The sequence below is a fragment of the Channa argus genome, chromosome 10 (genome assembly GCF_033026475.1).
Source record: "Channa argus isolate prfri chromosome 10, Channa argus male v1.0, whole genome shotgun sequence".
Classification (NCBI taxonomy): Eukaryota; Metazoa; Chordata; class Actinopteri; order Anabantiformes; family Channidae; genus Channa; species Channa argus.
In genome coordinates, this window is record NC_090206.1 from 7,789,799 (window position 1) to 7,804,514 (window position 14,716).

General features: G+C 40.4%; 1 protein-coding gene across 5 annotated transcripts in view; it reads right to left on the reverse strand.

Annotated features, from left to right (window-relative positions):
• Window positions 1-14,716, reverse strand: part of tenm1 (teneurin transmembrane protein 1) — a 158,580-nt gene that overhangs the window by 18,026 nt on the left and 125,838 nt on the right. For all 5 annotated transcript variants that reach the window (XM_067518552.1, XM_067518554.1, XM_067518553.1 and 2 more), the window contains 3 exons: window positions 4,876-5,030; window positions 1,053-1,136; window positions 409-603 (listed from right to left, as the gene is read on the reverse strand). In XM_067518552.1, coding sequence (XP_067374653.1) covers window positions 409-603; window positions 1,053-1,136; window positions 4,876-5,030 — 434 coding nt within the window. The remainder of the gene's footprint in view (window positions 1-408; window positions 604-1,052; window positions 1,137-4,875; window positions 5,031-14,716) is intronic.

The following is a 14,716-nucleotide window of genomic DNA, read 5'->3' on the forward strand; positions in this document are numbered from 1 at the left end:
CAGGACGTGTGATACAACAAGTCTGAGAATAAATTGGTGACATAAGGCCAGATGGACTGCTGGTGTCAGTTGCAACTGAGGTGTTTTTTTCCTGTTTATCTTTTTGGCTGGAAATTACATTAATGCTCTGTCATTCACAGGCATGCAGAGATGTGGACATCTGTTCAGAATTTAGTGAGAAGGGCACAGTCACAGACTTTGGAGGGTGCAGTGGAAAACAAAAAGGTGTAGTCAATTAGTGCAAAATAGCCATTCACATTTATCATTAATAACAAGGAGTGACATGATTATATATACAACTACAATAGACACGGGCTTAACTGCATCACTGGTAGCTCAGTATGAGCAGCTCAAGCTAAAAAATAACCTCACAGTAACTACAGCATGTGTGAAAACTGACAGAGTGACCTGTTGGATTCGGTTGATGCGCCTCTCATCCGTCTCTGCAATGAACAGGGTGCCCAGGTGGGACAGTGCGATGGCCTTGGCAGCCTCCAGGGTGGCACGCACTGCTGCCCGGCTCACCAGATGGTGGTCAATACCTGGAACCTGGCAGTGGATGGGACGTCCTGCTACAATACGCACCTGAAGACCTTCTGACACCTGACATAGAAGATTGGGTATTAAATTATGTAAACGACTGTTCAATCATTTGAATCAGCCACAGAGAGTAAAAATGTGTTGAACCAAGATATCAAATTTCAAAAAGTCTAAGCCTGCATCAACCAATGACTCTAATTTTCCCAAGATACACACAAAAACAGGTAATTCATTAATTTTGGAGTACAGGTTTTTTGTGCCAATAAAAAAAACTGGATTGACATAACTTGTAATTTGTTTTAAACAAGGTGCTATTTTTCTTACTTTTATGTTAGCAGCCACAAATGCACCTAGTGGCAGAACTGCAATTAGTGAAAAATATTTTATTACTCTTTTTTCCTCTGCTATATGCAGTTCTAAGATCTCTTCAAGAAGTTTAAGCCTGAAAAGTGGTTTAAAATTCAGTTGCTGGAAAATGTGATTCTAGTATTTGTTCAGGATTGTGTCTCTACCTGTAGGACTATGTTGTTGTCCAGGATGTAAAGGGAATTGTCCAGTGGGTTTATGGCCAGGTCTGTTGGCCACTCCAGACGCACCTATGCAGTGGCACACACACACACACACACACACAGCAGATATTGAAACTGTATTTTTTTTCAGAAATTACAACAAAAGAACAAGAAAGCCTTGGTGGCAATCACCCACGAGAGTCAGTTACAGGTGATACAAATAATATCTCCTTAATAACATAGTATTAGGCCTCCTGACCCTCCCTGCTCATACAAAGGTCAGTAGCGAGCAGGGAGCCTTCCCGGTGTTTATTCAAGGCTCACACCGGCTTGCCTCGGCACTATTCCAAATGTCAGCCAATAACCATGATCGCCGCCTGCTCAAATAGCACACCCTGCCCGCTAACACTGCGGGGGTCAAACACAGACAAACCTGCACTAGCGCACAGCCACCCACATCACTGTATACCTCTCTCAAACAAACACTCAAACTGTGAGCTGTGTCTGCTATGGAGAAGAGGCGGTGCATATCTAAAAGATCAGTGAGGTGATTGATGTCTTTGAGGATGGATTGGTAAATAAATGGATCATGTTAAATTGCCACTGACATGTCCAATTATAGGCTCTGTCAAATGAGAGAGAAGCGAGTTCACTCTGAAATCCCATTTTAAGAGGTAGAGAGATTCATCAAGCAGGACTCAACCTGTCCTTGCCCAAAGAGGACATGCGTCAAATCTCTCCTGCTCATGATATTGAACTTATCAGAGATTTACAGATGTACACCCTCCTTACCCTGATACCGCATTTCTCTGTAATGTAATGAAGCTGACGCATAAAGCACAAAGTGGTCATGCTTAGGGTGAATACCCCAATAAAGCTTCTTAAGCTCACAACTTGAGATGATACATACAGACAGACAGACAATAGAAGAAGGCGCTTGGATAAGTAGTGAAACATTTCAAACCAATCAGTCCAGCAGTCCAGTTCAAATGACTCAACGTCTGGACATATATGGATCATCTACAGCATAATGTACAAAAGGCTAGTTATGGCCATTTGCCACTGCCACTTTTAGAGCAATGAAAGAAAAATTGTACAGTGGCCAACCTGTGCGCAAGGATAAGCAGAAATAACATGTTGTATAAATCCAGCAAGACTAATTAGCCTCGACTTCCCCAATGAGAGTTTGCTGCTTTTCTTTTGAGTGGATTACAAACTTTACAGCAAAAAATTAAAAAAGTGTCAAAGTTTTAATGTTCTCTTTTAAAAACTATAAATTATGTACATTAGCAATGGGATCGTTGTAGTTTCTATGTAATTTCACAAAAAGTGAGATGAATTTGATTGTCACCTCAAATTTAAACGAAAAACTACGCACCAGTCAGTTCATATAAATTCCTGCAAGCGATGTTGATCTACTGCTGTAGATACAGAAGTTTCCCTAAACACTGACACCGCTTTGAGGTCACAGCGGCTTTTAAGAACAAACACAGGAATTTAGATGAATGCAACTGGACTTGATCAGACGAGCTGCAAAGGGTGATGACTAACAAAGAGTGCTGTGAAGTAACAGGAACTGCTTCAAAGACATGTAAGATGAACCTCTGGGAATTCACCTGGGCTGAACATGCATATTCACACACACATACAAGCACATACACAGGCACTTGTATCCCAATGTGTGGGCAGGGATCCTTCTATAGAGCCAGCAGTTCATCTATAATTCATCTTTTGCTCTAATAGGCCTGATATAAGTCAGCAGTGTGATCTGAAGGCTGGCTGATCGAATCTGTGCAGTCGCTGTCTTTGGTTTTCCTGCACCCTGTCTCTCTGTCTTTCTCTCTCTCTCTCTCTCACAGACACACACATTTTAATAAATTGAAATTGATGAATCACCATTTTTGACCATGTAAAAGTATTTAGACCCTTAACGCCTTCATGCTTGAATTACAATAACCCGAGTTAGGATTTTCCTCTGAATTTTTATTCTCCTAAAAGGATGAAAAAAATAAATCACATTTAAACATTTTTGCGCGGTTCATATCTATGGACAAAACAGCAATGTGGAGCTGTTGAGCCTATATTGTTTAAATTATATTTGCAACTCCTACATTATTTCATTTATTCCACTTATTACACAAGTTGGCAACACAGAAGCTGAATTATAACAAAAACAACATCTAAGACATCTAACATAATAGTTTTACTTTCGAAGTATCAGACTTACGTCAGCATTTGTTAGTTATTTCTTATTTAAAAATAAAAACATAACTTACTACTTAAAGCAATTGATTAGCAATCAATTAGGAATCAGGTGGCTTGAAGTGAGCAGATGCACGCTTGACGTTCGGCCCAAAGAGTTCAATTTGTGTCTCATCACATCAAAAAATCTTTTTCCTCACGCTGTCAGAGTCACTTTAATGCCATCTGACAGATTCCAAGCAGGACTGTCATATTCCTTTTACTCAAAAGTGGCTTCCTTGTAAGCACTCTACCATAAAGGCCTGATTGATGGAGCGCTACTGACATGATCGCCATTGCAGCAGGTACTCCTCTCACTGCTGTTAGCACCTTTATTAGAGTGACTATTGATTTCTTGGTCACTAAGGACCTTCTTGCCCTGTTACTCAGTTTGAATGGGAAGCTAACTTCTGGAACTCTTGGTTGAGTCCTGGTGAATCCAAACTTCGTCCATTTCAGTTATTGAGGTCACTGTGCTCCTGAAAACACTGAACACTTTAGAACTGGTTTTATATGTTCTCCATGATCCATAACTTGTCACAGATAAAGATTTTCATGGCTTTGTTTTTGTGTTGGCATTCAGTGTGAATTGTAGGAGCCTACTGTATATACACAGTCCTATGCCTTCTTAAACTATGTACAGTCGATTCAGTTTGCAAAAGGGGAACTTCAATCAAACATTTAACTCATTTTAACAAGGATTTGCAAACAGAAAAACGGTACCACATCAAAGGATTTGAATGAAGCCACTACAACATCCACCTTTCCAATCCCTGCCCCTGCTGGAGAAAAGTTCAGTTTTGGTCTCATCTGACCAGAGCACCTTCTTCCACATGTTTGCTGTGTCCCCCACATGGCTTGTTGTAAACCACAAACAGGACTTCTTATGGCTTATGTCCTTGCCCGGGCTGTCAGCTGAGCTGGACAGCCATGTCTTGGTAGGTTTGCTGTTGTGCCACACTTGTTCCATTTTTGGATGATAGATTGTAAAGTGTTCCATGAGATGTTCAAAGCTTGGAATATTATTTTATAACCTAACCTTGCTTTAAACTTCTCTGCAACTTTATCCCTGAGCTGTCTGATGTGTTCAATGGACTTCATGATGCTGTTTGTTCACTAATGTTCTCTAACAAACCTCTGAGGGCTTCACAGAACAGCTGCATTTATACTGAGATTAAATAACATACAGGCGGACTCTATTTCTTAATTAGGACTTCTGAAGGCAACTGGTTGCACTGGATTTTAGTTAGTGGTATCAGAGTAAAGGGGGCAGAATACAAATGCACGCCACACTTTTCAGATATTTGTAAAAACATTTTAAAAACATTTATCATTTTTCTTTCACTTCACAATTATGTACCACTTTGTGTTGGTCTATCACATAAAGTCCCAATAAAATCCTTTTAAGTTTGTGGTTGTAACATGAGAAAATGTGGAAAAGTTTAATTTGAATAAATACTTTTTCAAGGGACTATGAATAATTACTTAATCAACACAAAAATTCAAGTCAATGTAACCCATTTCGGAGCAAAGCCTGTGGCTCTAGTATTCAAACAGTCATTTAAACTACACTTCATTAGCTTACCTGGCTGATGTCCATGCGTGCATCGCAGCTTAGTGGCTGTGTCGACATCAGTCCGTTTGAGCCAATCACAGTGGAGAGCATACCCCTCTCATTAATCTTCTGAATGGTGGTTCCATCAACAAAGTAGACAACACCTCTTTTATCCACTGCAATACCTGGACGGGTAGGAGAGAGAGAGGCAGAATGAGCTTTTGGACACGACGAAGAGCGCGAGTGGGGGGTAAGAGAACAAAAAGCAAAAAGGTGAAAATGTGAAAGAGAGTATGCGAGAGACAAGAGATGAGATGGAGAGGAGTGAGGAAGGGAGAGAAGTAAAGTGGAGAGAGGAGTGGGCTTCACAGAGGCATCCAACTCAGTTAGGCATTCAGCTCAGCAAGCTGCTGTCTTATCAAAGGCACTGCACCACAGAAATGTAATTATATTTCCATTCTGGAGCCCACTAAAGAGATTAGAACAATGCAACTGGAGGAAGTAGTTATTTGTCACATTAGACATAAGCAGGCTGCCGCAGTGAACTTTTGACATTTGATGCTTGTGCAATTGTGCATTTCAAGTGTGCATCTCTGTATCGTTATGTGTGAATGCACTTACCTGTAGACATGAATACATGCTTCGCAAGTGTGTTTTGATATGAACAGCATATACTTGAACTCTTCTTGCAGTGTAACTAGCTATGTAGTCGACAGCAAGCATAGAGACAGGGGGGAGGTAAGTCCAGGTATTAAAGGTCAGGGCAGACTATGAATCATCTGTTAAGAATGAGCAGCAACCTTCCTTCCCATCTCATCTCCATACAGAGAACAGCCCTTTGACTCAACTCCTTGGCAAGATTAGGCCACAACTCAGCCCTCACCTCTCATTCCGCATGCTGACAGTTCTCCTTGATTGCTTTTACTTAGCATCTATGACAATAATGCACATTGCGGTATTCTTTCCTGCAATCTCCCATGCATGAAGCTCACCGTTGTGCCATTTAAAAATACATTTTGTTTACGGTTCATCAAGTCGTGTTAGGCATATTTCCATTTATCCCAAATATGCCTAAGTGCACTTTATTGAGGCCAGACATTCTGATATCTACTGACTTTGGCACAGCCTATCATTAAATAGCTGCCTAATTTAAATACTGAATCGAAACTGAAGGTTTATCTGCTTTGTTTATTGGCACAATATGAATAAAAATTTAACTGACTTCTAAAACAGCTGTGAGACTGTCCCTCAGTTGACCCGGATCACTCACCAGTGCTACAGAGAGATGTGTCTTACCTCATAAACAACTGTTGCTTTACGTTTTTTTTTTCTCATGGGCTTAAACACTTTTGTCCAATCATTAGGAGACAACATCTGTTAGGGTTAGGCAGTAAAACTTCAGGGTGAGGTTAAGTTACAAGAAAAATGGCATAAACCCAAAAATGACAATAGCACACGTATGTTTTTACTATAGTAACCATGTGTGTCCCATTGTGTTACAAGCATCATTAAAGCACAGGTCTTGCACTAGAGTTGAACCCTGGTCCTATGTGTTGTTTCATTGTTCATATGTTGAGTTCTGTGGAAAAACATAAACTTAAACACTGATCATAAACCATGTACCAGGTGCCAGGTTCTTATACTTTTGCTGGAGTACATTTTTGAGTACTTCATTGCTTAAAAAATTGTGATCCTTTTGTTTATTATAACAACCTAACAAAGCATTTGACTGATATTAATAGTAGAGGATATTAAGGAAACTCTGCTTCTGTTGGAGGTGCCCTCCACCAAATTGTGCATCTATGTATCTTTATGTGTGAATGCGCTTACCTGTGCTCTCCACCAAATTCCGAAAGAACTGGCTTGTTCGCTGTTAAACACTACATTAAGTTCACTACCTAGATGGTATGTTTGTTTAGCTGCAATTTGGTTGTGCGATCACAGAGTGAAATTCTTTTATGAGAGCTTCTGTGCTGAAACAGCTGGCTGTTGTAGGCTGGAAACTAGGTGGTTTAGAGCTGTGAGAGTGAACCAAAACATTAAAGCTGTGGCTAAGGTACATGAAAGCAAAAACATTTCACAGAGCTGAAGGGAACTGCAGCTGGGTGATAATTCTCTTTGCACGACCACTTTCTCATTAGACTTAGTCTTTTGAGGAAATGTTCATATAAAAATATTGATTAGAGCAAGTTTAAAATGACAGACAACAGCAAAAAATGCCCATCACAATAATCGAGAAATGAGACACAGAAAAGCAGAAGAGAAGCTGAAATCAGTGAATATTTGATGTTCGTCCATTCTAAATAAATTATGTTGACTATCAATATTGTTGTTCATTTCACTTCAGTCATTTGACTGGATTTTAATTCCAGATATAGTGACTTTGGCTGCTGTCCCAGCACCACTCACAATATCTAGATAGAAGGAAACTTCGGAAAAAGAGTTAAAGAGTGATCTGACCATGCAGAAGTAAAAATGTACAATGAGTGACACCATCAGTATGCAGTGCAGATCTGTCTTCTCCTGCCTCGTTCAGTCATCTTGTCCCATTTCCCTTAATTTTGTGAAAGGAAATGGGTCTTTGTCCTTTCAAACTCTGTCATACTGGATTATGTTAGGATGTGTCTGTGCTCAGTCTCTGAGCCCTGGATAGAAATCTACTACTGCCCTTTTCCCCAGGCAGCACTAAAGTCTCATCCTCCTTGACATACAATAGCATTCTTAACACATAATTTCATTCAACATAAGGTCACACACAGACATGCACAGGCACACACGCACACACACAAACAAGCACATACCCACATGCAAACACAGTGCACAGCCACCACAACTAGAATCACAAGTGTCCTCAAACTGAGCAACCCTGCACCGACCCTGTGAGTCATAAATCGTGCAGGTGGAGTGGAGGTGGGCAGGAGAAGGGCCAGGGTCAGTGCGTTTCCTCCGGAGGCCAGAAGGTGAACTGCAGAGTTCTCCCTCCTGGCCCTTTCATCATTCCTCTGACACAGACAGATTACACCACCCACACAGCCCCACCTGCCCCCATCAACACCCTCCCTCTCCTCTTTCAGCTTCCCCTTGCACTTCATCCTCCATAAGTTGATCTTCTTCTGCTCTCTCATTTGCTCCCTTTTCTTGTGTTTTCTTGTTGTCTTTTGTTTTCTTGTTCCTGCTGCACTCCCTCAATCTCGCCCTATAACTTGCAAGCGCTAATCAAATCACTGACCTTTGACTCTTCAATAATGTCTGAGCTCAGTTTTTCTCTGCTCAGCCCATTTTTTATTCTTCCTTTTTTTCCTCTTGGCCTTGTGATTTCCCCACTGTCACCTGGCATTATGCAGGAAGGCTCAACCCACAGCACAGTCTCAGCCTACTTAGGTCTGAAATCCGGCACATTCTCCCTGCTATAATGCCATCATCTGATGTCTCCTACTTTCTCCTTTCACTTTCCCATCCATTCGTTCCCCTCGCACCCTAGACCTGTCCCTGATCTTAGAGCTCATAAATCCTGCACAAGGACATGACAAGGCAGCCAGGACTCTGTCTCAATACTGATTTTTGTTCGCTCCCTCTCTGTCCCTGGATTTTCGTCTGTGCTTCCATTTACATCCATCCTAAATTCCCTCTATTCTTTCTTTCTTCGCTTTTGTTTGTGTTTTTCTGATATCCTCCGTATGCATGCTCAGAATCTGCATTTCTTATGTTCACACGAGCAGCTTGTAAATAGTGTTCAATCTATCATCAACAATAAATACTGGAATGAGCTGACTTATGCGTCCCTCACACGGGCACAACAATGAAGAACGATTGTTATTAATGGTTGGCATTGGCAAAAGGATTTAAATCCACTTTATGTGTTTTTAAGAGTATTTGGCCATGTTTATTGAAAAGGGGACAGATTAGTCCACATTCTCCTTGTCAGGGGCTGGATTTCCTGCTGTGGTTGGTAAAGCTGTGTGCTGCGTTAAGGGAATTTACCACCCTTCCATATAGCCGATGGATACACACAAGACATCAAAAGATTTACTGTTTCTCCCCGGTTGGACTTGGCACTCTGATACTCATGTTTAGAAGCTGGCAGACACACTGGTGGAGAAATAATTGAGATAAATTTCAACTCCAGAGGGAGACGGACATTTGGTTAAAGTTGGGACCAGATTTTATCATCAAAGTGAATTAGACCGAGTTGCACTGACCTTGGAAAATAGAGGGAGGGGAGAAGAGAGGAGTGAAGACTAGGATGATACAGTGATGCTATTCACATTCAGCTCAGATTTAGAAAGAAAAATGCAGCCAAAGAGAAAAAGACAGACAACGCCAAAAGAGGTGGGAATGAGGCGAGAGGTGGTTATGAGACAAAGGGACATGATGAGGAAGTGCTTCAATTAGCCATTACAGGCAAATCACTCTCAATCAAAGAATCACTTTGTTTTCTGTCCTTGTCAAAGAATATCTGTTCTAACGGCTCCCTCTGGCACTGCAACACAATCCAATCTGATTAATGCCCTGGAGAGGGTCTTAAAGTGCATCAGTGTTGATTACAGCTATTTGAGGAGGAGGAGGAGCCACTAGGGATTTTTCAATCAGAGAGCGAGGAAAAGGTGAGGAAAGGTGTAAGTTGAGAAGTAAGATAAGGTGAGATATAATAATTATAATGTAAATATAAGTTGTTGATTATGTATCTTTTCTAGCAGTATTAGTAGACAGCCCTGTGCATGCTTGTGTGTGTGTGTGTGTACATGTTGACTGCACACTTGAGTCCTCACGGGTGCAGGGAGTCAGCCTTCTGGTGTTGTTCGAGGTTCCCTTTGACAGTACTTTCAATGCTGACAGTGAGGCTGCCAAAGGATGGATGAAAGCAAGAAGAATTGTAAAACTGTATAGACAACAACCAACAACAAACATTGACTTGCAGCTGGTCAGACAACCATCTGAGTACAAAATAAGCACATATTCTGACAAAGGAAACCATTTTAAAGGAGGGGAAATCGTAATGTGATAGTGTGGAGTTCCATTTATACCTGGAAACTTTTATACACCCACACAACCACAGTGCATGCGCACAAAGGTTTAGTTGTGCACATTGAAATGCACAATACACACACACACACACAATGCCAGCAGCCTAAGAGGTAAGTCATTCAATCTGCCCTCCCATATCCCCAGGCTTAGTGGGTGTTAATGATATGGACTGACATATTATTAAAGCATCTAAATGATGCTAGCTGTAGCTGATTATGACCTGTGGTGTTTTTGTACAAAGTACCTGTATGTGACTGACAAGTGAATATAGACAAATAGACAGTTTCACCTGCACAACTGTCCCCTGTGAGGAACCCTGGCCATAAATAAAGTCAACCGTATTAGCTGGGTAAAGCCCAGAGGGTTCACTTACTGCTACAGTCCAACTGTAAGTGAAACTGAAGAACACTGTTTCAAAGAGTCTTTAGCTGGTTGTGTGGCTTACGGTTTCTTTTCATTTCTGCTTGAGAACACACAATGCTGTTCGTGTGTGAACATGTGAATACGTGTCAACGCATGCACACACTGATGTGTGCAAGTTTGTGTTGTGGTTTCTGTGCGTCTGTCGAAGCACCTAGGCTAAAAGATAAGGAAAGGCAGTTAATCACATTGTGTGGATATGCAAATATAAAGGGGATAAATCAGAGTCTGCAGATGAGAAAGAAAACTCCCACACACCCATGCACACACAGGCACAACTTTTGTGACAACATTGAGATTGCCAGTGTGCACTAAAGGGGGAAAAATAAACCTGTTCACTCTGTCTCAGTGTTGTGAAATGGCGCCGTGCACCATACTGATTTCGTGAGTATGTATCGTATGAGACGAGTGTGCATCTGAAAGTGGATATTTTTTCACACTTATAACTAAAAAAAAGTATTTTGTTCACATTACCATCAATCACATATGACTCTGTATATACTGCATCAAACACTGCTCTGTGATCTATGACATGCATATCTATAAACAGTGGCACAGGCACTGCCTCCTATTTTCAATCAAACACTTACCATCAATCAATATAAAACAGCACCAAGAATGAGGACGGGCATGTATTTCTGAAAGATCTTTGGTAAGCAGAAATAATTCATGCTTCTTGTAATTAATTATTCATTAAAGCCCCACAGTACAGACAGTGGCTTAGTAATTAAATCTGAATCAGACACTGTGGCTCATCTAATTATCAACCACTATAAGTTTGTTAACATATTAACCCGCATTAATTAATTATTGATAGCTGCTTGGGTTTTTTTTGTTTTTTTTTTTTTGTTTTTTTTAGCTAGTAGTTCATGTATGGTGAGCCGAGACACGGAAAGCACGGAGAGAAATGGTGAAGAGATTTTGCAATAGTTGCCTGCAACAAGTTTTGTGCGAATAAACATTTTTTTTTGTGAAAATGTATGACTTGGCAGTAATTGCCTTGTTTGATAGCAAAAAAAAAGAGATCCAAAGCAATCACACAGGCAGCAGACAAACTCAATTATAAAAGCAATTGAAATGCTTTGGACTAGAAAGCTTCATGAAAGGCTGAAGGGTTTGGATCTGTGTGGAGCGTCTGAAGATTATGTAGCACTGTTTAGAACATCAAACAAATACAAGGAGGTATATCAATAGAGCTTTACCAAACACACCATCCCAACAACAAGCCAGAGAGGCTCTGCAGTTGCAGAAGGAGGAAATGAGATCAGATGGGAGGAAACAAATGTTTTTCATGACTGAAAAAGTGGAAAAGAGGCAATAAAACTATTAAAGATTGCAAATCTGTATGCGCAGCTTCTACCCAAACAAAGTTTCCCAATAGACATCAGAGTTACTGAGCCACAGGCAACTTCAGTACAGTCTATCACACAGAGCTTTAGCTTTCTTTCTGATTTTTCTCCCACATTTTCTGAAAGAACTGTGTGACTGTTTCTTTGGATGGAGGTCTTGCTACTGGTCTCTTAGAGCGCTGCAGGTGATAATGGTACCCAAGTGCAAACATTTACTGGCTCCTGTTTTCCCATCCCTTTAACAGCAGCTGACCCCCCCCCCCTCACCACTCTTACACAGACAGTTTCAATTGGACTGTCAAGCTGAACTATGCCTGCCAACATCACTCTTAGTTATTATACCATTTATTCATCTTTTTGTCAGTGTGTTTAAGGAATCAAGGTAGAGAGAACGTCCATGAGCACAAGTTCACCATCTCTCCCCTCATTAGAACCCGTCTCCACCTACCCCCAACGGAGACAAATGTTTCCATCTGTGTGTGTGTCTGTGTGTGTGTGTTGGGCATTCACCTCAAGTAAATGCAATTTATTCTTCCACAGTGGCAAAGCTCCACTCCTCCTGTCAGCTTGCCAGGTTCCCAGTGGAGGTTGACAGCCCAGCTGCCAGCACTGGCCATCTCAACCAGTTAAGGGGACATGCGTGTCACATTTCCCATGATCACGCTGACGTTGTCAACCTGACATACTTTTAACAAGGCACCCATAACTAACTCTGCATCCCTTCACTGGGAGAAGCAGAGTAGGTCCAGGGACCCAGAGGCTGTCAATCAAAACAAGCGTGCAAAAGCACAATGACTCCCACAAACGTAGCACCAGTGATGCACAGGCACAGCATTTGGCCTTGAGCCTGCATCTCTTATTGACTCAGGGCTTCATTACACACACAGTGAGCTTCAGTAATCTCTCTGAAGCTACCCCACACAATCCGACTACAAACAAGGTAGCTGTCAGTCTGTCTAGTGTTTTACCTAATACATTACTTGAATAGCAGCCCTTTTACAGGTAGAGCCTCGTTTTAAGACAGCATAAATTTGCGTCTACTAACCCCACTGACTATACTTTCTTTGTTCTTTAGTAAATCCTGTCAGCAGACTAACTATTTATTCCAGAATATCTCTGAGTCCTCATGTGACCTATGGTGATTAGGGCACATACTGGCTACTTCATAAGATGGATTTCTATTATTACAAGTAGTCTAAAAAATGTCTTATCCATTTATCTGGTGAAAAATAAAGCTCTAACCAGATGACACTCCTATCAATGATATATCAAGTTATGTAACCAGGACAGAGCCCAACCTATTTTAATGTTTTATAAGCTTTGCCTGAATTTATTGACACAAAATGGGTTCCACATAATCATAATTTTAAACCAATGCAAGTTTCTTAGCCTAAAGCCACAGTAAGCAACTTGAGCTAGGGAACCATGACCCCCCTGCTCTTCTAAGCTCCAGTACAGTTTGCCCACAACTTCACAAAGTTGTCCTTGTAAAATTACAATAGGTATGCTGCAATACATAATAATTATAGATAAATAACTGAAATTCTCTGCTTAGTTAGAAGCACAAGCCTCGCTGAAGGCGCAACTTTTAGGAACTACTCTCTCTGTACTCCTGACAGTGCTGTTCAATGCGCCTGGGTCACAGAAGTCTTTGACAGCACCTTTCCAGATTAAAATAAATTTGGGAGATTATTTTTAGTAAAAAAATAAAAAATACAGAGAAAAAAATTTATATATAAAAAGGTATATGCTGTACTGTAGCTTAAAACCTGAAATAACAGGCTGCTTTAACGTTGCCATAAAAACCTACTTAACAATATATTTTGGTGCTATCTGGGCACTCAGTAAAATTAATGTAATAGCCAAAGACAGAAAGGAAGCTTCTTCTGAAAATTACTTTGCTGAGTCATAAAAAAAGTGTGAGCAGTCAAAACTCCTCCAAATGTCACCATGAGTCAAGGTCGTATTTTAAACTAACATTCATGTATTAAAAATGCCCATCCATTGTGAATGTGGGCCTGCAGCATAAGTTACAGAGCCAGAAGAATATACTTTGAGTGTTGTAGAAATCATTTTTGGTGTACGAGTCTGTCTGTAAGTAGCTGTCTCATCATATTCGAGAATTTCTTAACCAGAAACAAAAAAGAAAATCATGCGTTCAACTGTTTAAATGACTTCGGCCTACATTTCCTAGCAACTTCTTGTGGTAGTGAAATAAACACAACTAGGAAGTAGGGTGACTTTGTTGTAGAACAGATAAACCTCTTACCAAGCTTTCACACCAAAAGATTAAGTTGACATTTCTCATAGCAACGCCATTATTTCCAGTGGAGAGAGTTACTACACTTTCCAACCAGCTGTGTGAGCTATTGTGGAACAAGCTCTCTTCAACTAAAGTGAACTTGGATTGTAAAATGAATAAATAAATATAAAAACATAAAAAAATCTAACGAAATGTGTGACTGGGTTTTATTAATTGTTTAAGAAAATTAATTGTGACAGTTAAAAATACAATTTTCTTTTATGCACTTACTTTTGCAAACAATTAGCCCTTTTACATGTGGTGTAAACCAGATATGACTTTCAATCATCCTATCAGTAGCATTGCCACATCAAAAAGCTTATGTAGGTCATTTTAGGAGGCAATGACAAACAACCTTTACTTGGTATTTTGAGGACGTAAACTTGATGACATATTTGATAATTTATTTGATAACTCCAGACTGTCTAATTGTGACCTGAAGCTGACACGTATCGTAATTTCACAGTGCTCCACTATGCAATGTTTTGTGACAATATCTTTATTTTATTTGAAAAAAGGAAATAATTATATAATAAAATTTTTTTCCCCTTTCGTTAAATCATTCAGACACAGCACACAACACGTCCTGTGTCATATTGTACTGTAGTCTACATACAGGGACACATGGGAATTATCAGTGAAAACATGTAACCTGCATGCTTCATTTTCTAAAACAGACTTTTATTTGTCACAATGAAATCCAGGTGAATAGGCGTATGAGTGAATAGTTCCTGCGGTTCTGTCAGGAACAGTTTCACACTGCAGACTGTTTGGC